General features: G+C 38.1%; 1 protein-coding gene across 2 annotated transcripts in view; it reads left to right on the top strand.

Annotated features, from left to right (window-relative positions):
• Positions 1-11,127: 11,127 nt before the first annotated feature.
• The window catches only part of MIS18BP1 (MIS18 binding protein 1), a 59,613-nt gene continuing 47,443 nt past the window's right edge, over positions 11,128-23,297 (top strand). For both annotated transcript variants that reach the window (XM_045848530.1, XM_045848531.1), the window contains exons 1-2: positions 11,128-11,499; positions 15,073-15,699. In XM_045848530.1, the coding sequence (XP_045704486.1) occupies positions 15,156-15,699 (544 nt within the window). In that variant the 5' untranslated portion in view covers positions 11,128-11,499; positions 15,073-15,155. The remainder of the gene's footprint in view (positions 11,500-15,072; positions 15,700-23,297) is intronic.

Below are 23,297 nucleotides of genomic sequence, written 5' to 3'. Positions count from 1 at the left end.
TAGCAGTTGATAAGCTTTGAATTTTATATTTATTTCTCTTGTCTTGATAGTGAACATACTTGCTATTTAATAATGGATTAGACCAGACCATTATTACTTACAGCAATAGCCACAATTGGTTCCCAAACCCCATTCTTTCTCTACAGGGTGATGCAATAAAAGCCATTTGGTTATATTTGCATTAATAAAACAAGGGATGTTGCTCTGCAGAAGAGGACCTTGAAATTATGAATCTGAGAGCTCAGATAGTAACTGCTATAGAGCTGCCCTCCCATCTCCTGAGAGAGAACAAATAATTTATCTCCCTTAGGTAAACAAGGCAAGTGGAATAGAAACAGAGGGCTCTGGATTTCACTTCTTTGGAATGTACCTGGTAAAAGGAGACATACTTTATCTTCAGTGCAGCTCAATTTTCTTTAGTCAGAAATATGATGAAGTAAATATAGCAAAATAAGTAATTCAAAGAGTCCATTTTTAACATCAAAATATCAGACAAAACAGAACTCTGGGACATAGTCAAAGGTATACAGCAACCAAGAAAATGCTGAATCAAGAAAGAGGTAACTTAAAAGTAGTAGTAAAACTTTATGAGAAGGATTTTTAATTACCCTTACTGCATCTCCCTCCTTGGTTTGGTGATAGTTTTGAAGACAGCACACCGTATTCCTAGTGTGGGACTCTGGTCCCTGGTTCCAGAGGAAGCAGAGCTGACTTTATTCTCAAAGATTGTACTGCTCTGTTCTCACCTTTTGGGGGCCTACCTGGAAGAATGCTACAAGGTGCTTGCCTTTGTTTTGATTACTTGGAACCAACTCAGAACAGAAGAATGGCTGCATAGAGAGAAGACAATGCTCAAAAAAATTAGAAGACAAATAAACAATATGCTGCTGTCTGAGGCAAAAGATTACTGTCGAGGCAAACATTACATGCACTGAAAACCTGGAAGGAAAAGCTAGAAAGAGTTCTCTGGGAAGTTAGGGTACTTAAAAGTACCTGAATATACTGGGGAATTCGAAAGCCATGGACCTGTCTAGCACAGAATATATCCTTAGAAATAACCTAAGAAGACCCTAAGCTTTTATCTCTGGTGAAATTTTATTTTAATGTATTATTATTCTATCTTATCTTACTTTATTTTCTTTTGCTTTTCTATTCTATTCTAGAATTCAGGGAAATCTATGTTGAACACTAGTTGAACATAAGCTAAAGGAACAGAAACTTTAGAGACCACACATGACACAGAACACACATTTTACAAAAATTGTGTATAAAATATCACTAAATAAGCAAACAGCTACAGCCCACAGTATACAAAAGAAACAAATCCTCACAAGGAAAAATGATATGTTTCCAGAGTTAGCACATTTTAATATTCAAATATCTAATTTCTAACAGAAATTACAAAGCATGCAAATAAACAAGGAACTATTACCCATTCACAAAAAAACTTACAGAAATTAATTCCTAAGTCCCTCAGGAAGCATAGACATTGGACTTAGTAGACAAAGACTTTAAGTCAACTACTCAAATTGCTAAACTAAACAATAAGCAAAGATTTGAATGAAACAAGCAAAATAATCTCTCAACAAACAGAAATACCAATAAAGAGACATAAATTATAAAAATAAGCCAAACAGACATAGTGAAGCTGGAAAGTACAATAACTGGCCCTGACTGGTGTAGCTCAATGTATTGGGCATCATCTGGCAGACCAAAAGATTGCAGATTTGATTCCCAGTCAGGGTACATACTTGGGTTGCAGGCCAGGTCGTAGGTTGGGGGCGCTCAAGAGGGAACCTATTGCACATCAGTGTTTCTCTCCCTCACTTTCTCTCTCACTTCCCCTCTCTCTAAAAATAAATAAATAAACTCTTTTTTAAAAAAGGAAGTGATAAAGAACTCACATAACTCTACTCCAGGAAGACAAACAATCCAATTAAAAAATGGGCAAAGGACCTGAACAGACACTTCTCCAAGGAGGACATACACAGGGCCCAGAGACATATGAAAGGATGCTCAGCATCACTAGCCATCAGAGAGATGTAAATTAAAACCACATTGAGATACCACTTCACACCAGTCAGAATGACCATCATAAATAAATCAACAAACAGCAAGTGCTGCCAAGGCTGTGGAGAAAAAGGGAACCCTATTTCCTTGTTGGTGGGAATGCAGACTGGTACAGCCACTGTGAAAAACTATGAAATTTCCTCCAGAAGTTTCTATTTTCCACAGCTTCAATCCCCACTGGTTTTACAGCCAGATTACAGGGACTTATCTTCCCAGCACTGAAACCCTGGGCTGGGGACCTGGTGTGGGGCTGGAATACCTTGGTCCTGATATCCTTCCCAATTTTTATCTGTCATATGTGAGTGTAGGACTAGCCCATTTTGCATCTCCACCCCTCCACCTAGTCTCAGTGTGGTTTCTTTAATTCCGTAGTTATAGGACTTCCAGTCAACTTAATTTCTTGGTGGTTCTGAATAATGATTGTTCTGTAGTTTAGTTGTCATTCTGATGTGTTTTTGCCAGGAGGTGAGCAATGTTTACCTACACTACCATTTTGACTGGAAGTCTAAAATGAAAATTCACTAAAAGTTTACAACAGTATATTTGAACAAACAGAAGAAAAAAAATGAGTGAAGTTAAAGAAAGGTCAATTGAAAGTATCCAGTTTAAGAAACATGAAGAAAAAGAATGAAGAAAATGAACAAAGTTCAAGATACATATGGAAACCATCAAGTATATCAACATATGCATTCTGGGAGTACCAGAAAGAGAGAAAGGAGCAGAAAGAATATTTTAAGAAATGGCCAAAAACTCCCCAAATTTGATAAAAGACAAAAATATACAAACAAAAGAAGTTCAAGAATTCCAAAAAGGATAAACACAAAGAAATCCACAGCAAGACACGTTATAAACAAATTATCAAAAGACAAAGACGGTCCTGGGCAGGGTGGCTCAGTTGGTTGGAGCATTGTCCAGTAGACCAGAAGCTTGTGGGTCCTATCAGGGCACCTGCCTAGGTTGTGGTTTCAGTCCCTGGTCAGGGCACATACAAGAGGCAACCATGGTAGTTTCTCTCCCTTTCTTCCCTTCTCTAAAGTCAAAAAGTACATTCTTGAATGAGTATTAAAAAAGACAAACACAAAAAGCTGTAATAGATTATCACATACAACAGAACCTCAATATCATTAAAATCTGAGAAACCATGAGAAACCATGAGAAACCATGGAGGCAAGAAGGCAGTGAGATGACATATTTGAAATGCCAAAAGAAAAAGACTGTCTAAAAAGAATTCTGTATCTGGCAAAAATATTCTCCAAAAATGAAGGAGAAAATAAGACAAGCTAGATAAACAAAAGCTGAGGGAGTTTTCAGTAGTAGGCCTTTTCTATAAGGAATGCTAAAGGGAGTCCTTCAGGCAGAAATGAAAGAATGATAGGGGACTCAAGACTTGGAAAATTTTAGCTTAAGGTAAAAAGCTGCAAGTCTAGCAAGCAATGTGTGTGTTAAGCTTTTGTTTCAGAGACTATAGATAAGGACCCTCCTGGCTCCTGGGAAAAGCAGCCAACCTCCTGGGGCACTGGCTAGAAATTACCGCCTGGGGACATCCGAACCTTTGTTCCAGGAAGAGCAGAAGACCATCCCTCCCCCTTGGAAACAGCTAACTGCCCAGGACAGGAATGTTGCAGCTTCTGAATCTCAAAGCCCTCACTGCACCTTGTTTGTCCTCCCCCACTCCCTTATAAAAGATCTGGCCAGGAAAGAGAAGGGAAGATGATTTGTTAGGGTATGAACTCACCATCTTCTCGGATTGCCAGCCATCTGAATAAAGCGCCCATAAAAGATTCAATCACTGTCATTGCTTATTGGATTTGGTAGTGATAGGCAGCCTGAAAGCCGGTGTCTTTTCCAGTTACAGGAACACTGCATAGCAACTTGAAACAGTAAGAAGAAATCAAAAACTCAGATAAATCAAACAACACAGGTAAATAGAAAAGCCAGTATTCTTGTATTTTGATTATAGCTCTTTTTGTTTCCTATATAACTTAAAAGACAAATACATAAAACAATAATTATAAATCTTTTGAGTTGGCTGTTGGAAATCGTCCTGCCTGGTTTCAGAAGCTGCAATCCCCCATGGCTAAGGCTGAGTAAAAAGACCTTGGGACCATAAGCCACTAAGGAGACTAAACTTATCCTCCTGGCAGGGGCACAGCCTCTGCCCCCTTTATTTCACCCTGCTTGGCCTCTGGAAGATGGCTGGTTAGCCAATGACAGGTAAGATTCCTCAAGGGAGAGATGACCTAAAATGGGCACAAAAGGGCCATCAGGGAAGGATTTAGGGGACTATAGAAAAGGGGTGATGGACCTTCACCCCTGGGCTTTGTTATAGCCTGAGTCCTCATTCTGTCTGTAAGAAGTCTCCTAAACTCTTGGCTGCCTTACTTCCCCCACCTGATTTAATCTTAAAACAATGCCGGAGGCCTCTGTGGCCTTGTGCAGGAACCAGTGGCTCCCACCTCCATCAGCAGCGGAAGAAAGAATGCATAAAACCCTCTGAAACATGCTTTGCTAAGAATGCCCTCAACTTAAATGTTAAGGGTCGAAGCATAAAATGAGTTTGTTTCCCAAAGTTTTATGACACTTTGCTGTCACTCTATCTATCTCACCCTGACTCAGAATAAGCCCTTATAGTTCTTTGAATGTTGTCTATTTCTTGATCATTACTGCCTGCCTGACAATGATTGATGAGTTTTACATGTGTAAATACTTCCTGTATTCCTGTGCAAACTAAACTCAATAAAAGTCCATTGAGAAAGGGGCTTAAGGCCCTTCTCCTCTGAGAAATTGGCTACCTTTCCTCTCCAAGCAAATCAGGTCTTGGTAGACTTGTTCTCATCCTCCATGGCCAGAAGGGCTCTGTGGGCAGACAACCCCCACCCCCGCTGACCACATATGGCCAAAAAGTCCATTTAGTTTTTTTTCCATAAAATAAAAGACACATTTTTCATTTCCACCAATAATTTAATTGACTTGGATGTTTTGAGTGTGTCGGCTATATCCTGTGTGATATAACATTGATTGTTCTCAAATAATGTCTCAATTTGATGGCTATCAACTTGAACTGGTCTACCCAACCCTCGAGTATCATCCAGCAAAAAATCTCTAGCACGAAACTTGGCAAACCACCTTTGAGATGTTCAATTACTCACAGCACCTTTTCCACACACTGCACAAATCTTTCTTTGCATTTCAGTTGCAATTTTACCTTTCTTGAAATAATAAAGCATAATATGCCAAGAATTGATCTTCAATATTAAAATGGCCACACAAAAATTCACCAATTTTGACAAGTTTTTTTTCAAATGCATGCTGAAATGACAACTGTCACAATGCAATTTAACAAAATTGTTTTGAACAAAGTTAAAGACAACTAAGTGCTACGACAGCCTTCTTATGGAAAAAAACACAAACAACTTTTGGCCAACCCAATATGATAATGGACATATTATTTGATTTATAAAGATATAATTAATGACAGTAACAATGTAAAGGCAGAGACAGAGCTTTAAAAGAGCAAAATTTTGTATACTATTGAAGCTAAATTGGCAACAATTAAAATTAGATTATTATGCATTTAGGTAAAAACAATCCACTGACAATGGAGAAATGGACAAATACAAAGGGATAGATACATATGATGGAATATTACTGAGCCATAAAAAGAAATGAAGTACTGATACATGCTACAAGTATATGAACCTCAAAAGAATTATGCTAAGTGAAGGAAGCCAGACACAGCAGACCACATATTATATGATTCCATTTATATGAAATAACTAGATTGGTAAACTCATGGAGACAGGAGGTAGATTGGTGGTTGCCTAGAAAAATAGGGAATAACTATTTAATGGGTATGAGATTTTTGAAGTGATAAAAATATTTGTAGGTGCTGGTTGCACAACATTGTAAATGTACCAAACACCACTGCACTCTATACTTTAAAATTGTTAATTTCAATTTCTGTTAATTTCAATTTCTGTTAATTTCATCATAATTTTAAAAAAATAAAGCCTTAATCATGCAAAAACATGAAAATATTCACAGTGACCTACAGTTATACACAGCATTAAAAAAAACAGTAAATATAAGAAGAAAATATCAGCATGGATTGTGCACAGTAAAGTACTGTTTTAAAAAGTCTTATTTTAGTTATATGCAGTTTTTGTATTTATTAGTTTATTAGGTAACAATGTGAAACATATTTCTTACTGTGTTTTACAACAAAAACATTAAAAGTCCCTTAAGAGGATCTTCTATTATAATTGTTAAATTGTCCTTCTGTGACAGCTGTGAAAGTGTGCAATTCTAATCTCCTTTCACGAAAGAGTGCAGTTGCTCTATGAGGAGTACAGTTAGCTGACAGCCTTCAACAAACAGCATTGCATTCAGGATCTGTTAAAGTCTTGACTTCGTTAAATGGTGTTGAGAAAAGTGGACAGCCACGTGCAAAAGAATGCAACTGGACCACTATCTTAGACCATACATAAAAATGAACTCAAAATGGATTGAAGACTTGAAGATAAGGCCTGAAACCACAAAACTACTAGAAGAAAACATACAGTAAGCTCCTTGATATCAGTCTTGGCAAAAGTACTTAAGATTTGGCACTAACAGCAAAGGCAACAAAAGCAAAAATAAGCAGTGGGGCTACATCAAACTAAAGCACTTCTCTGCACATCAAAGAAAACCATCAACAAAATGTAAAGGTAACCCATGGAATGGGAGAAAATATTTGCAAATCATACATCTGATAAAGAGTTAATGTTAAACACATAAAGAACTCACACATCCCAACAGCAAAAGAAAATCTGATTTTAAAGTGGGCAGAGAAACTGAACAGACATATTTTCAAAGAAGACACACAAATGGTCAACACGTACGTGAAAGGGTTCTCAACATCACTAATCCTCAGGGAAATGTAAGTTAAAACCATAATGAGATGTAATCTCACACCTGCTAGGATGGCTGTCATCAAAACCACAAGAGATAATGTTGGCAAGGATGTGAAGAAAGGGGAACTCTACTCCACTGGTCCTGGAATTTAGCTTGATCTAGTCACTGTGGAAAAGAGTATGGAGATTTCTCAAGAAATTAACAATAGAACTACCATATGAACTACCTATTAACAATAGAACTACCATATTCCAGTAAGTCTACTGCTAAGTATAAATCTGAAGGAAATGAAATCCCTTTCTCAAGAAGATAACAGCACCCACATCTTCATTGTAGCATCATTTATAATCACCAAGCCATGGGTGAACAACTTAAGTGTCCACTGATGGTTGAAAAAATGTGGTGTATATTTACAATGGAATATTATTCAACCATAATAGAGAAGGAAACCCTTCCATTTGCGACAATGTGGATGGTCCTTGAGGCACTATAAGTGAAATATAACAAAGAACAGGTTGGTCCTTTGACGAAGGAGGGGCACCGGGAAGAGGAGAAATGGGTGAAGGTGATCAAAAGGTACAAACTTCCAGTTATAAAAAAATAAGTCCTGGGGATATAATGTACAACATGGTGACCATATAATTATTATATTTAATAATTACAGTTAATGACACTGTATTATATATTTAAAAGTTAAGAGAGTAGATCTTATAAGTTCCCAGCACAATAAAAACAATTTTAACTGTGTGGTGTTGGATGTTAACTAGACTTACTGTAGTGATCATTTCACAATATATAAATATATCAGATCATTATTTACACCTGAAACTAATATAATGTTATATGTCAATTATATCTCAATTGAAAAATCTTTTAATTAAAAAAAATTTAAGGCTTTGAGTCAAAGTCATGTTCTTTCCAGGCAGGCCCCACATGATGAATTCCAGGAAGTGCCCATTTCTGCCCAGTAAAGGACTCCCCTATTAAGCTACCTCAAATCTCCCTTTTGGGTTAGCCAATACTTTGTCAATTCTACATCGCAATTTTAGCTTCCCTCTCCCCAATTCTGTTTCCTTTGCCCCTTTTCCTTAAAAAAATGTCAGAGCTGCATCAAGGTCTGAAGATTTACCAGACCCAATACATCCTCATCCCCCTTAAATTTTCACAGGCCTTATCTCCCAGTAAATATCTTACACTCCTAAATCCATCTTACCCTAACCTTCTAGCAGGATCTGAACTGATACATCTTCATAGCACTTACTATAATTCACAATGTTGTTTATATGTTTGTGTGTTTGTATATTATCTCTATCACATTGCAACCTCCTTCGGTGGCAGTCTTTTCCACTGAAGGGCTCTGCTCTCATAAAGCCTGGGTAACCTCCCTGTCGACTCCATCCTCATCCTTGCTCTAGGCCCAGACAAGTCAGTAGTGGTTGTACAGTTTTATGTTACATAAGGGATCACAACAGAGAGGACTAAAACCCCATTTCAGAGCTATCTTCCAAGGGTAGGACTTCTCAATTTTGGCATTATTGACATTTTAGATTGGTTAATTCTTTGCAGTGCAGAGGTTGTGCTTGCACATTATGGGATGTTTAGTAGCATTCCTAAACATCTAGTCTTCTACTAACTAGATGTCAATGGCCCATCTCAGTTGTGACATTTATGTTTACATGTCCCCAGGGGTGGAAGGGTGGGGGTTAGCAGAGAAGTCCCTTCTGGTTGAGAAACACTGGCCTTGAAAAAGAACATCTTTTTTCTAATTTTCCCCAAAATGCCATATGGTGAATTAGAACCCCTGCTAGAATTTACCATGGTCCTGGCTAAGCAGATGAAGGCTAAGCAAACCCAGATGATTTAGCAGTAATTCCCAAACAGTGTGAGGTTTTCAGTCCCTTGGTTGTGTCTGTCCCTTGGACCCTAGGTGAAATTGCATGTGCTCCTATGAGTTACAGACTTAGGACTGAGCAGAAAATCTCAGGTGGCTGACTGTGCCTAATGGAAGCTTTCTGCTCCTGGCAGACAGAAAAATTTAAAGGAGGGCCCATACAGGGAGTCACCATTGGTGTTCCAATGGACAGATGAACATTCTTTTGGCCTCTATGTCTTCTCATCACAAACTGTTTTACCCAGTTTTGCTTGGAAAATCATTAATCATCTTTATGTAAATTTCTGTTTCTGTTCACCCTGAAACATGCTACATACTGGTTACTTCTTACATAAGAAGTGCCTAATTTTTAAAAAAGTCTGTAATTCTGAGTGACTGACCTTAATATTTCAAGGTACCTATTTTGGCTTATTGTGTGAGCCATAGCTATCTCCATCATCCAGCATAGAACCTCTAATATCTCTATTTCAGATGCTTTGCAGTGTGAATGCCGGCTCTTCAAAGTTTTGGGGGTGTTCTTTTAGATTTTATTTATTTATTTTTAGAGAGGGGAGAGGGAGGGAGGGAGGGAGGGAGAGAGAGAGAGAGAGAGAGAGAGAGAGAGAGAGAGAGAGAGAGAGAGAGAGAAACATCAAATGTGCGGTTGCTGGGGGCCATGGCCTGCAACCCAGGCATGTGCCCTGACTGGGAATTGAACCTGAGACACTTTGGGTCGCAGCCCGCGCTCAATCCACTGAGCAAAGTTTTTCTATTCCACACAGTGTATTTCATACGTGCCACTTAACATACATTTTAAGTTTGGCTTTTCCCACAAATTTGGTGTAAATCCATGTCCTGCCATTTCCTCATTATGCTGCACAGGCAGAAACTTCATTTTGTCTCTGGATTTGCTTCCCCTCCAACCCCACTCCAACTGGTTTTATTTCCTCACTTGCATTCATTTGCATACTTTAAATGTATATTTTGGATTCTGAATATTTGGTGTGCACGACTTAGTGGGTACGTAACCAGAAAAGACACGGGTGTTCAGGCTGTCACTACCAAATCCAATAAGCAATAACAGTGATTAAATCTTTATGGACAATTTATTCAGATAGCTGGTGATCTGAGAAGATGGTGGGTTCATACCCTAACAAACCATCTTGTCTTTTCTTTCCAGCCCACATCTCTTATAAGGTTGGGGTGGGTGTATAAACAAGTTGCAGTGAGAGCTTTGAAATTCAGGGAGGATTAGGTGATTGAAGCCACAGCATTCCTGTTCTGGGCAGTTAGGGTTCCCAGGAATGGCAGTCATCTTATCTTCCTCTAGCACAAAAGGTCCGGATGTCCCCAGGCAGTAATCTTTTAGCAGTGCCCCAGGAGACTGGCTGTTTTCCCAGGAGCCAGGATAGGCCTTATCTGTAGTTTCTGAAACAAAAGCTTTAACATACACATTACTTGCTAGATTTATAACTTTTTACCTTAAGCTAAAATTTTCTAAGTCTTGAGTCCCCTAACAGATCCAGGATTTAGAAAGGGGGATTGCAAGACACTTTAATAAAATCCATTACAACCTTTTCAGTCCAGTCTTAATGGAGAAAAGCGACATATGCCTCTAGAATGTTGAGGAATTTTCACAAATGAAACATAGAATAAACTTCTGTCCCAAATGCGGTGGGGGGGGGGGGTGCGGGGATGGAGGGAGCAGGGCAGAATTCCTGGAAAAGACTCAGGGCTGGAACTGGAAAGGGTTTAGGGCTGAAAACCCTTATTATTCGTGTTGCTCTTCCGTGTCAGCGAGCAAGACTGAAAGAAGGCGCTCTGTACAATGCCTCCAGCCAGCGACTACGTGTTGCTGGGGCGCTGGAACAAAAATACACCAATCTTCCCGGTGGTTAAATCAGTGGACAGCATTACTGAGTATAGGGCTCATTCGAGGCGCCACCGTCACAAACGACACTGCAACACAAAATCATACTTTCTGAGATAATAGCTCAAACTAAATAACCCAGCGCTGAGTATAAATTTGCATTCAGCCCATTATCTCCTCAAAAACAAGACGTTCTTTCTGGGTCTTAAATATCTGATACCTTCAGAAAACTACCAACTCCACGGAACCTACTCGGCAGGTCGGGCGTATAAGCAAGCACCGCGAGCACGCGGACCAGGTACGCGTGCAGCTGCGAAGGACCAAACTTTAATATCCTGAGCGCGCAGCCGAGGAATGACGTACGCCTGTCTGGCGTAGGTCTCCCTGCCGCAGAGCTTAATGGGTGGAACGGCGGAGCGCAATATGGCGCCTGCCGCTTGAATACGAAACGAACTCTGAGGAAGACCGGAGAGGCGCTACCGGTACCCATGGTAACTTGGGTTACCGACCTTTTGTGGAAACTGTATTGCCTACGGGGCGCAGAGGCCGCCCCCAGTTTTCGTGAGTCCGCTTGAGACGCACAGTGACGCAATTCCAGAGCGCGCCGGTGCCCGGTTGGCTGGCGGGCGGGCTCTTCAAATTTGAATCTTACATAGTTGTGGGTGTTAAGGAGCTCCTGGCTGCTGGTTGGTGCGGGCGAGGGTCGGAGGCGCGACCCTGAGACGCCTGGGCCCGCATCCACACTAAGCTGAGTCGGGACCGCTGTCGCCTCTGTCTGCCAGGCCCTTCACTCCAGGTACGGCCTTCTGTCCCTCCGCTTCCCTCCTGCCGCCGAGCCCCTCTGGAGCTGCGCGTCCCAGCCCTTGAGCTTTCTAGGTCCTCGAGAGCTTTGTAATATTTCTGTCTTTGGCAGTAGTTTCACAACTACTCACTTATTCGGTGTGTGCATTTGTTGCGTGTCTACTGCATATCAAGAAAGTAGCCCACTTTCGTTCAGATTTGTCTAGATGTGTGCTCTAGGCCTTTGTTCTAAAATCACTTCTGGCGTGGGGGTGCTGGCGGGGGACTTGACTTTAGAAAATTACCAAGGAGGAAAATTGTGTGCATCGCTGCCCGGTTTTTCACCTTGGAACCCAAGATCCACAGGGCTGTAGAAACAATTGATCCATCCAACTTTTGTTTTGTTCTGATTAAATTATGTATTGGTTGCGAACATTTTAGATGTCAAAACTAATTCGAAGATGAAAGGCCCCTTCATCCTACTCTTCAAATATAAACACTTTACAGTTTGGTACGGTTTCAGATTTCCCCCCTGCTCTTACTTGCGTGTGTGTGTGTGTGTGTGTGTGTGTGTGTTAACCGTAACGCGATTGTATGTTCTGTCGTGCTTCTTTTTTACTTAATATGTCCTAGCTATTTTTATGTCATCATATAATGTGTTTTTATTGAGTACATAGAATTCAGTTGTATGGATGTAGCAGAATTTTGTCCTGTATTAGACATTTAGATTGTTTCTAATTTCTTTCGTATCCTGGTGAACGTCCCTAATACAGTGCCTGTTTAAAAAACTTGGGCTTAGAAATCAGATAGTTTTGGATCCAGCTCTTAATCATTGTCAGTGGGACTTTGGGGCAGGTTATTTAACACCCTGTGCCATAATTTCCTCATTTTCAGGGAGTTTCTTGATCAGTGGAGTGCACACCTGTATTTTGAAATTAAGCTTTACCAATCTGATAAGTATAAGAAGTCTTACTATTTTAATTTGCATGTATTCATTTATTAGTAAATGGAGTGTCATTTTACTCATTTATTGGCCTTTGTAATCTTTCTGTTAATTGCCTTCATCAGTGTCCTTTGTCTATTTTCTGTATTGATCATTTTTAAAATTGATTCATTTGTTCTCTTTGAATGTTATATAATTTAGTCTCTTTGTATAACAGGTACTGCTTTTTTAGGGGGGTTCAAATTTACCATTTACCAGTTAATTAACAAGTCCTCTCTCATTTTTCCCAACTCAACCTCCCAGTTTTGGTTAGTGTGCCTTGGAATTTTTTGCCCATTCCATTATCATAATTAGAGGTAGTACTGCTACCACTACAGTGAATTCCTAGAAAAAAATTTCATGTCTTTTTGGGAAGAAAAGTAATCGTTATATTCAGTATCCTGTTCATTATAACAGTTGTTTAATGTTTATATTTACATTTACTATGAATGCTCATAGCTAGCCTGTTTATCTAATGGTTTTCCCATGCCTGAGTTTTTAATTTCAATAAATAACAGTTTTTTCCTAGTATATCAACATTTGTCAGTTTTTAGAATAAATTATAAGGATTAGATTTTTCCAAATAGCTTTAAGCATTTAATGAAAGCACAAGCATACCATTTTAGAATTCACCTGCTTTTTCCCAGTCCAGAAAGAAGATAACCATTTTTTTGTTAGTGACTTCTGTTGAGTCAAGTATACTAGGCCTTCAAGACACTGTTCTTTCCTTACTTAACTTGAGGAGTGCCAGTTACTGGATCCCCATTTTTAATGTTTCTCTGTTTCATTGGAGTCTGAGCAGCATAATTTGTTTTCTTTGATTTGCTCTTCTTTTAAGTAGGAGGAGAACAGGGCCTTCAGGTGTTTCTTGATGGCCTCTACCCCATGGTGTTTTGTTTTTCTTCATTGTCTATTCTGCAAAGCCTCTATGGTCAGAGAAAATCCTAGGCGATTTGTTCCCCCTCTGTTCTTTGTTCTAGATCAACCATAGTGAAACTACTGTCAACTATTGCCAACTCTTTTGGCTTCTATTGAGTTGCTATTTACCACATGGTAGGAAAGAAGGGTTTTTTGAAGATGTTTAAAATTTTGATGACCCATCTCTCCATCCTACCACACGGCTGAATTGAGAGGGAAGAGATTGGGAAACATGGAAGAGGCGATATGAGCTGATCTTGGAGCCTTTCAATATGACCATAATTATCTGCCTTTAGATGCAGTTATGTGTGCCTACTACACATTGGGCTTATTTTTAGTTCTGCTAGTTAATTTATAGTTTATACTTCCTGTTGAGCTTTTCATTAGGTTCTAAGGAATTGAGATTGTGTAAATTTGCACATACTTTTGTATTTTTTCATACAGTTTCCCATTTTATTAATTTTTGGTTTTGGGAATTGAAAATAAACAGCTAGTGAGTAGTGTAACTGCTAGCACATAATTTCCATAATACCACTAGCACATTGCCATATAATTATGTGTTAGTGCATCTTTGTTGAATTAATATTCTGTGGAAGAATTAATTGGTTTTGTATCATACAGCTAGACTCCCAAATACTTTTCTTTATCAGCTCTTGTTATTGAGAAATATTTCCTTCTCTTTTTCTCCTATAAACTATTGGATAAAATAGTTTGTATGTGAATTTTTAACTTGCATATTTATTTCTAACAGAAGTTAACTGTACATTAAGATTTTTGATGTCTTTGGTCTAGCTGCATTAGTATTTTCTGTGATAGGCTTTTTATGTTTATATAATGTCAAAGACTTAATGGAATAGTTATAAATTCAGCAATAAGAGATGCTTTAAATTTAGACTAGTAAGCTCTTTGGGTTGAAATATTTTACTTATTTACCAATTATTACAAAATGCAGTTATATAGCTTATCATCTATAATCTTAATTTCTAGGTGTCAGATATAAAATTTGTATATAAGAAACAAGCTAAAACAAGTGTAAGACCATGTATGCTCAAGTACATGATTCCCTTGAAAATTCCTAAATAGCATGAAAAGAAAATTTTAATTAGAATGATTTAAGGGCTTTTCAACTAAAATCTCAAATTGATATGTTCTGTGACATAATAAAATCAGAACTGGGGATTATTTACCTAAAAACTTGAGTTGATTTTTCAGATTTTATTAGGATATGTGATTGTATCTGCTGCCTTAAAATTTAAGTACCTAAAGGGAAAAACTATATTTGTGAAACTTAATCTTTTGTAACCTAATATACTGCCATATGCAGGTGTCCTTTAATGCTTTTGATGCTAATACTAGCTTGGAACCTCCCAGACTTGAGGTTTAAGTAAATTTCAAAAATGACATTCAAAATTCAATTCTTAGAGCTATTAAGTACATGTTTTGGTGAATCCTACCTTTTTGTTAAGAGATTATGTATTCAATAGATAAACTGTTTATCTATTAGAAAATAATAAAATGAGGTTTAACAAAAATATAAAATCTTAATCTGACTTGTTAGCTATAGGTAATCCAGTGTTGTTATGAACCAATTAAACCTTTTCATTAGTATAATGTTGTTAAGGAAAGCAAATATACCTAACTTTTTTTGTACCAGAGCATGATAATGGTTGCTTTCAAACTGAATTACAGGTTCTTCTGGGCCCCTGCTGAAGATCTGTCCTTAAAATTGTGTCTGAATAAGTTTTCTAATAGAGGAAATCCTGTTTATCAAGATGATTACAACACCTTTGAAACGTCCAGGAATTCACTTGTCCTCAGAGACATCTTCTCAAAGGAGAAATATGCCCATTCATGCAGTCTTTTTTGATAGCATTCCTTCAGGCACACTTACTCCTGTAAAAGATTTGGTGAAATATCAGAACTCCTTTTTAAAATTGAATGACCATAAGGAGAACCAATTCTTAGAAATGCCAATTTCTAAAGATAAAATTGTATTCCAATCTACCATGCTAGCAGAGCCTTGCACCTCTAATAGTTTTCTTAACATCAGTGCTATAAAGCCCAACAAGGATGTATTGAAAAATAAAGCAAACTATGAATCGCCAGTAAAAGTATTTCAAAGAATGAAAGAAAAAGTAATGCGTAACAAGCAAGAACAAGCATCAAGAAACAATAATGTGTTGGAACCACCAAAAAGTGAAAGTAACAAAATTTTCACACGTAATGGAGCTGAGAAAAGAGTGTTACAGCATACCTACCTCTGTGAACAAAAGGAAAACAACAAATCACTTCATTCAGAGAACAGCTCATTAAAAGGTTAGTTATGTGTCGGTTAAAAAGCTATAATGTGTTATTGTATACAGCACTATTTTAGGTACTCAGTATACAGCAGTGAACAAAATGAGTAAAAATCCCTGCCCCCATGTAGCTAACTCACATTCAGGTGGTGGGGGACAGAAGCAGTAAGTAATTTTATGGTACAGTAGAAGAGAAGTGCTATGGAAAGAAAAAGAAGGAGGATGAGGGTAGTTATAGCAGGTTGTAATTTTCAATGTGGCGTTCAGGGTATGCTTCAAAGAGAAGTTGACTTTTGAGCTGAAAAATTGAAGAGGATGATAAATATATAGATAGGTATCTTGGGGAATGGGGAAGGCTGGTGTAGACAGGTAACAGCTGTTACAGATGCCCTGAAATTTCTGTATAATTTCAGGAGCATGCCTCACAAATTCAAGGACTAGCTATGAGATTAAGGTATCGTGCAGTGAGTCTGCAGAGCTGGGCAGGCGGAGATAAGTAAGTGGGTTGGGTAATGTAAGACCTTTAGGTCAATGTAAGAGTTTGTGCTTTTACTATGAGCAAAATAAGGAGCCATCGGAAGGTTTTGAGTAGAGAAGTGACAAGACCTGACTTACATTTTTAAAATAGCACTTTTGCTGTTAATTTGAAATGGTTACTGCAGTAATATAGGTGAAAGATGGTGTTGGCTTGGTCCAGGTGGTATCAGTGAAGGTAAGTAGAAGTGGTGGAATTCTGGATATATTATAAAAGAAAAGCCAATCACATTAGCCCATATATGGGATATGGAATGTTAGAGAGATATAAAGGATGACTCCAGAGGGCAGGTTTTTTTATTTGTTTGATTTTGTTGTTATTACCCAAGCAACTGGAAAGATGGGGTGATTGAACTGAAGTGGTACAGACTAAAAGAGTGAGATCAGGATCGGTTATTTTTGTCACATGAGTTTTGATATATCTGTTAAAAATTGAAGTGTAGATGTGAATTAGGCTATTGAAAAAAATATTAGTTGGAATTCAGTGAAGTACTATATTTTTCCATTTATAATGCACTCCTGTGTATAAGATGCTCCCGTGTATAACACGCACCCATATTTTTGGCCAAAATTTTCAGGGGGAAAAAATCTTTCATTTTAATTTTTTAATTCAATTTTTAATTTATATTTAGATACTTGTTTTTGTATTATAAAGGGATTTTAGCATTATTTCTTGACATGGATATTGTTATTGCTTTCTAGAGTTACACTTACTTAATGCATAAGCATAAATAAAAGAATTAAAAAACATTTATATAGATATGGAATCTGTACTACCCATGTATAATGTGCATCCTTATTCTTTCCTCAAAAGTTCGGTGGGAAAAGTGCACATTATACTCAGCAATATATGGTGGTCCAGGCGTGAAAAATATATTTGGGAATCATTAGCACCTAAATGGTCTTCAAAGCTATGAAATAAGATGGGATCATCAAGGAGTAAGTGTAAAAAGAAAACATTGAAGAATGAGCCCTGTGACACCCCAAAATTTGGAAGTTAGAATACAAGATGTAGAATGGTGAAGACCACTTAGAAGAAGATGAGGAGTGATACTTTGGAAGCCAGAATAACAAAATGCTTTAAAGAGTCATTAGCTGTGTCTAATACTACTAATCAGTCAGGTAAGATGAAGGCTAAAATTTGACCATTGGATTTAAGAATGTGGATGTTGGCCCTGGCTGTTGTGGCTCAGTGGAGGTCTGCGAAGCGGAACGGCACCAGTTTGATTCTCAGTCAGGGCACAGGCCTGGGTTGTGGGCCAGGTTCCTAGTAGGGGACACATGAGAGGCAACCACACATTGCTGTTTCTCTCCCTCTCTTTCTCCCTCCCTTCCCCTATCTCTAAAAATAAATAAGTAAATAAAATCTTTAAAAAAAAGTAGATGTTATTCGTGACTTTGATGAGAGCAGTTTTGGTTGAGTAATAGAAGCAGAAACGTGATAGAAGAGGGTTCAAGAGGGAATGTGCAGAGAGAAATTAACAGTAGTGAATATAGACAACTCTTTTGAGGAGAACTAAGAAGTATGAGGAGAAGCTTTTAATGGATTTTATTGTTTTTAATGATTGGTGAAATAACATTTTTGTGTGCCTTTGGGAATAATCCAGTAGGGAAGGAAAAACAGATTGGAAGCCTAATACCCTTGAGTATTTATACTCAAGGGTAGGGAAGGAAAAACAGATTGGAAGCCTAATACCCTTGAGAAGGAATAAAATCTAAAAGTGGAGATTTGATTTTAGCTAGGAACATAAATATATCATAAATCAAACAAGAAGATAGGCAGTGTTGTATGACTTCAGATATAATCTGAAATGGGAAGTAAAGTCATTAGCTGAGAGTGAATGTAGGAAGCAGGTATTGAAATTTGAGGAGGTGGAGGTTTGAATAGTGTAGGAGAGTGGAAGAGTGAATGGTCGAGGCTTAAATTTGATCTCCTGGACGACACTAAGAACCTACTTGAGATTTGTGGGCATGAATTTAAATGAGACCATTCAGTATGGTTGTGAGTTTTCCTCTGGCCCTATTAGCTACTTAGGTGCTGGTGGGAAATAGGCAGGGAGTTGGATTCTTTCAGGATTGTAATTTTGCCAAGTAGGATGAAATGAGAAAAAAACACAGTAGTTGAGGTTGTATATGTGTGGCGGATACCGGCCAGCAGTATCCATCCCTGCTGCAGATGCTCATTGAAACACGAGAAAAACATACACAGAGACAACTGGGTCCTGTGGGGAAATAGGGACGAAACGGCCACTCTCTCTAGCGAGGAGTGCACTGAGCCCTTGCCTGAGAAGGCTTTTTATTAAGAATACAGACACAGTTTGTGGATTCACAGTCTAGCAGAAAAGATCAATAGGAATAGGTAACTTTCAAAGGTGCTGACAGAACTCCCGCTGGGATTCTGGGCAAAGTTTGGGGTTTTAGCACTACAGGACCTAAAAGCTAGTTTCGTTTCCTGCCTATGCCTTCATATTCTAAATTTTTTAAAAAGATTTTATTTATTTATTTTTAGAGAGGGAAGGGAGGGAGAAAGAGAGAGAGAAACATCAATGTGCGGTTGCTGGGGGCTGTGGCCTGCAACCCAGGCATGTGCCCTGACTGGGAATCAAACCGGCAATGCTTTGGTTCACAGCCCGCACTCAGTCCACTGAGCTACGCTAGCCAAGGCCATATTCTAATTTAATAACATCCTCCAGCAAGCAGATCTCACAGGATGTTGCATATTCTATGTCCCAGGCCTGATTACCCCAGGGGTCCGCCGACTCTAGTCTGGGCTGCACCACCCCTGTTATTTCCACAGGCCTGAGTCAACAGAGGAGACAAAGGCAGCCAGGAGACTTGGATTTCTTACAACTAAGAACAAGGACTCAGGATTTGACAAAGCCGAGAGGGCAGGGGTTGATGTCCATCACCTCTTTATATCCACAGCCTGAAGTCTCTTCCCTGAGGCCTCCTGTGATCATGCCTGTCTTGGATGATTACCCCCATGGGAAATCTTACCCATCATTGGCTAACTGATCAAGCATAGGAGGCCAGGCACATAACAGACAGCATTCATGCGAGGAAAATAAGTTTTGTCTCCTTAGTGGCCTCCTGGTCCGGAGGTCTCTCAACTCAGCCTGAGTCACAGAGGGTTACAGCTTCCTGAGACCAGGCAGGGCAGACTCCAACATCTACTTAGGTGCTGGTGGGAAATAGGCAGAGAGTTGGATTCTTTCATGATTGTAATTTTGCCAAGTAGGATGAAATGAGGAAAAAAACACAGTAGTTGAGGTTGTGTGTGAAGGTGGTAACGACAGTTGGCCATGAAATTTAAGTTGTTTACACAAGGAAAAGAGGACCTAAAGGAGATAAAAAAGTGAGAAGTGTAGGTCTTATGGGGATACTAAGTATATTTAAGAGAATGATCTGGAAAGATAGAAAGTGGTCAGAAATGGGACCTGAGAGATGTTAGTTGCAGTAATTAATAAAGATATTTTACATGTGTTACCTTTTAATCCTTTCAGCAAATGCTGTGGTAGATGCTCATTGAATAGTCTAGGAAATGTGACTTACAAAGAGGTTTTATCTGCCCTGTGTCTCACAGATTAAGTGATGGGCTGTGAATTAAATACAGGTATCAGAAAGCCCATGACTTTAATTACTACACCATAGACTAGGGGTGCACTATTGCATTTCAAAGACAGTGATATATTTTGACATTAAAAAAAAAAAACAGTGTTTTCTGGGGGAGTTTAGGCTGGAGTTGGGAGAGCACATAAAATGATCTGTTTCTCCTATAGCCTAGGACAAATGGGAGAAACAAATGAAATAATGAACATTAAAGCTTGTTTTATATGTAGGGTGGCATTAGAGGAAGAAATAACAGACTGCTTAGAGAATCTAATGACTCTTTCCCCAGAAAAGACACATATCTACAAATACAAATTTTGTCTGTACTTTCAGAGATCTGTTAGAGAGCCTCTGCATGAATGTTGGACTCTCAAATAAATGACCTGGGTTATACAGCACATTATATTTGATTAAATTACCTGCTTTACTGCCTTGCCCTGCCATTTCTATGGATCAAGTTAAAGAAATAGAAATTTATCCTTTTATGACACATGTCATTATACTGAAAACTTTACATTAAGATTTCTAAGACCAAAGAAGCATAGTTATTAAAGTATAATCTTTCCCAATTTTGTTAAGTATAATAGTTAAATTTTAAAATTAAATTTATTGGGATAACATTGGTTAATAGGGCCATGTAGGTTTCAAGTATACATTTCCATGATACCTGATCTGTATATTGCATTGTGTATGTACCACCCATAGTCAAATTATCTTTGTCACCCTATATTTGGCCCCATTTACCCTCTACCACCCTCCCCTTCCCTCTGGTAACCACCATCCTGTTGTCTCTCTGTGTCTCTGGGTTTCAGTTTTATATGCCACATATGAGGGAAATCATATGCTTCTTAGCTTTTACTGACTGATTTATTTCACTTAACATAATATTCTCAAAGCCTGTCCTTGTTGCAAATGGCAGTATTTCATCTTTTCTTACGGCTGAGTAGTATTTTGTAGTATATATGTACCATATCTTTTTTACCCACTCCCCTGTTGAAGGACACCTTCATTGTCTCCATGTCTTGGCCACTGTGAATACAACAAACATAATGGTGCATATATCTTTGCAGATACATGATTTTGAGTTTTTCAGGTAGATAGCCAGAAAAGGGATTGCTAAATCATGTGGTAACTGTATTTTTAGTTTTTTGAAGAATCACCATTCCATAATGGTTGTACCAGTTTACATTCTCACCAGCAGTGAATGAGGGTTCCTTTTCTCCACAACCTTGTCAACATTTGTTATTACCTTGTCTTATTGATAATAGCCATTCTAACAGGTATGAGGTTGTATGTCATTGTAGTTTTGATTTGCATTTCCCTAATAGCTAGTGAAGTTCAACATTTTCTCATCTGATGGCCGTTTGTATGTCTTCTTGGGAGAGGTGGCTGTTCAGTCCTCTGCCCATATTTTGATTGGATTGTTTATTTGTTTGGTGTTGAGTAGTATGAGTTCTTTATATATTTTGGATATTAGCCCATTATTGGAGCTGTTGTTTGCAAATAACATCTCCCATTCGGTTGGTTGTCAATTTCTTTTGCTGTGCAGAAACTTTTTAGTTTCATATAATCTCATTCATTTATTTTTGCCTTTGCTTCCCTTGCCTTTGGGGTCAAATTCATACCACATTCTAGACTACCGAGGTCCATAAGTTTAGTACCTATGTTTTCTTCTATATATTTCATTGTCTCAGGTCTTATATTTAGGTCGTTGATCCACTTTAAATTAATTTTGGTACATGGTACTAACTGTAGTCTAGTTTCCTTATTCTGCATGCAGCTTTCCAATTTTCCCAGCACCATTTATTGAACAGGCTTTCTTTTTTACACTGTGTGTTTTTGGCTCCTTTGTCAAAAATTGTTTGCACATATACCTGTAGTTTTATTTCTGGGCTTTCAGTTCTGTTCCACCGGTTAATGTGTTTATTCTGCCAATACCATGCTGTTTTGATTATCATAGCTTTGTAGTATAATTTGAAATCAGGTAGTGTGACACCTCTGGCTTCATTCTTTTTTTATCAGGATTTCATTGGCTATTTGGGGTCTCTTGTGATGCCATGCAAATCTGGTGATTTTTTTTGTTCTATTTCTTTAAAAAAGGACATTGGAATTTTGATGGGGAGTGCATTAAATCCACATGTTGCTTTAAGTAATATGCCCATTTTAACTATGTTGATTCTTCTAATCCATGTACATGGGATATCTTTCTATTTCATTGTGTCTGTTTCAATCTCTTTTAATAATGCTTTGTAGTTTCCTGTATATAGGCCCTTCGCATCTTTTGTCAAGTTTACTCCTAGGTATTTTACTTTAATTAACTTTATTTTTAAGTATATTTTATTGATTATGTTGTTAAACTTACCCTAATTTTCTCTCCCTTTGTCCTACTCCACGAAGGAGTAGGTTCCCTTCCCCGCTTCCCTCTAGCTGTCCCTCCCCTTATTTCATGTCCATGAGTCATGCATATAAGGTCCTTGGCCTCTCCGTTCCCTATAGTGTTCTTAACATCCCCTTGTGTGTTTTGTACCTACTAATCATGCTTTTTAATCCCTGTACCTTTTCCCCCATGCTCCCCCTTCTTCCTCCCAACTGATAACCCTTGTGATCTCCATGTCTATGATTCTGTTCCTGTTCTAGTCGATTGCTTAGTTTGTTTTTGTTTTTTTACATTCAGTTGTTGATAGTTGTGAATTTATTGTCATTTTAATATTTATACTTTTGATCTTCTTTTTCTTAAATAAGTCCCTTTAACATTTCATGTACTAATGGCTTGGTGATGATGAACTCTTTTTAACTTTACCTGGTCTGGGAGGCATGTTATCTGCCCTTCCATTCCAAATGATAGCTTTGCTGGGTAGAGTAATCTAGGTTGTAGGTCCTTGTTTTCCATGACTTTGAATACTTCTTTCCAGCCCCTTCTTGCAAAGTTTCTTTTGAGAAATCAGCTGACAATCTTATGGGCATTCCTTTGTAGGTAACGCTTTACTTTTCTCTTGCTGCTTTAAGATTCTCTCTTTATTTTTAACCTTTGGCATTTTAATTATGATGTGTCTTGGCGTGTTCCTCTTTGGGCCTAACTTGTTTGGAACTCTGTGTGCTTCCTGGACTTGCATTTTTATTTCCTTGCCAAATTAGGAAAGTTTTCTTCTATTTTTCCAAATAAACTTTTAATTTCTTGTTCTTCCTCTTTTCCTTCTGACATTCCTATTATTCAGATAGGAACAATCTCTTTTGGAGATTTCCTATTATTCAGATAGGAATAATCTCTTTTGGAGATTTCCCAGAGTCTTCTTATACTCTCCTTGTTTTTTTGTTTTTTTGTTTTTGTTTTGAATTCTTGTTTCTTCATTCTGTTCTGGTTGAATTTTTATTTCTTCCCTATGTTCCAAATTGTTGATTTAAATCCTGGCTTTCTTCCCTTCACTGTTGGTTCCCTGTAGGTTTTTCTTTATTTCATTTGTTATAGCCTTTATT

This window comes from Phyllostomus hastatus, unplaced genomic scaffold (assembly GCF_019186645.2).
Source record: "Phyllostomus hastatus isolate PE091 unplaced genomic scaffold, TTU_PhHast_1.1 phas_contig_62, whole genome shotgun sequence".
Taxonomy (NCBI): domain Eukaryota; kingdom Metazoa; phylum Chordata; class Mammalia; order Chiroptera; family Phyllostomidae; genus Phyllostomus; species Phyllostomus hastatus.
The sequence above is the reverse complement of the archived record's forward strand: the minus strand, read 5'-3'. Positions and strand labels throughout refer to the sequence as shown.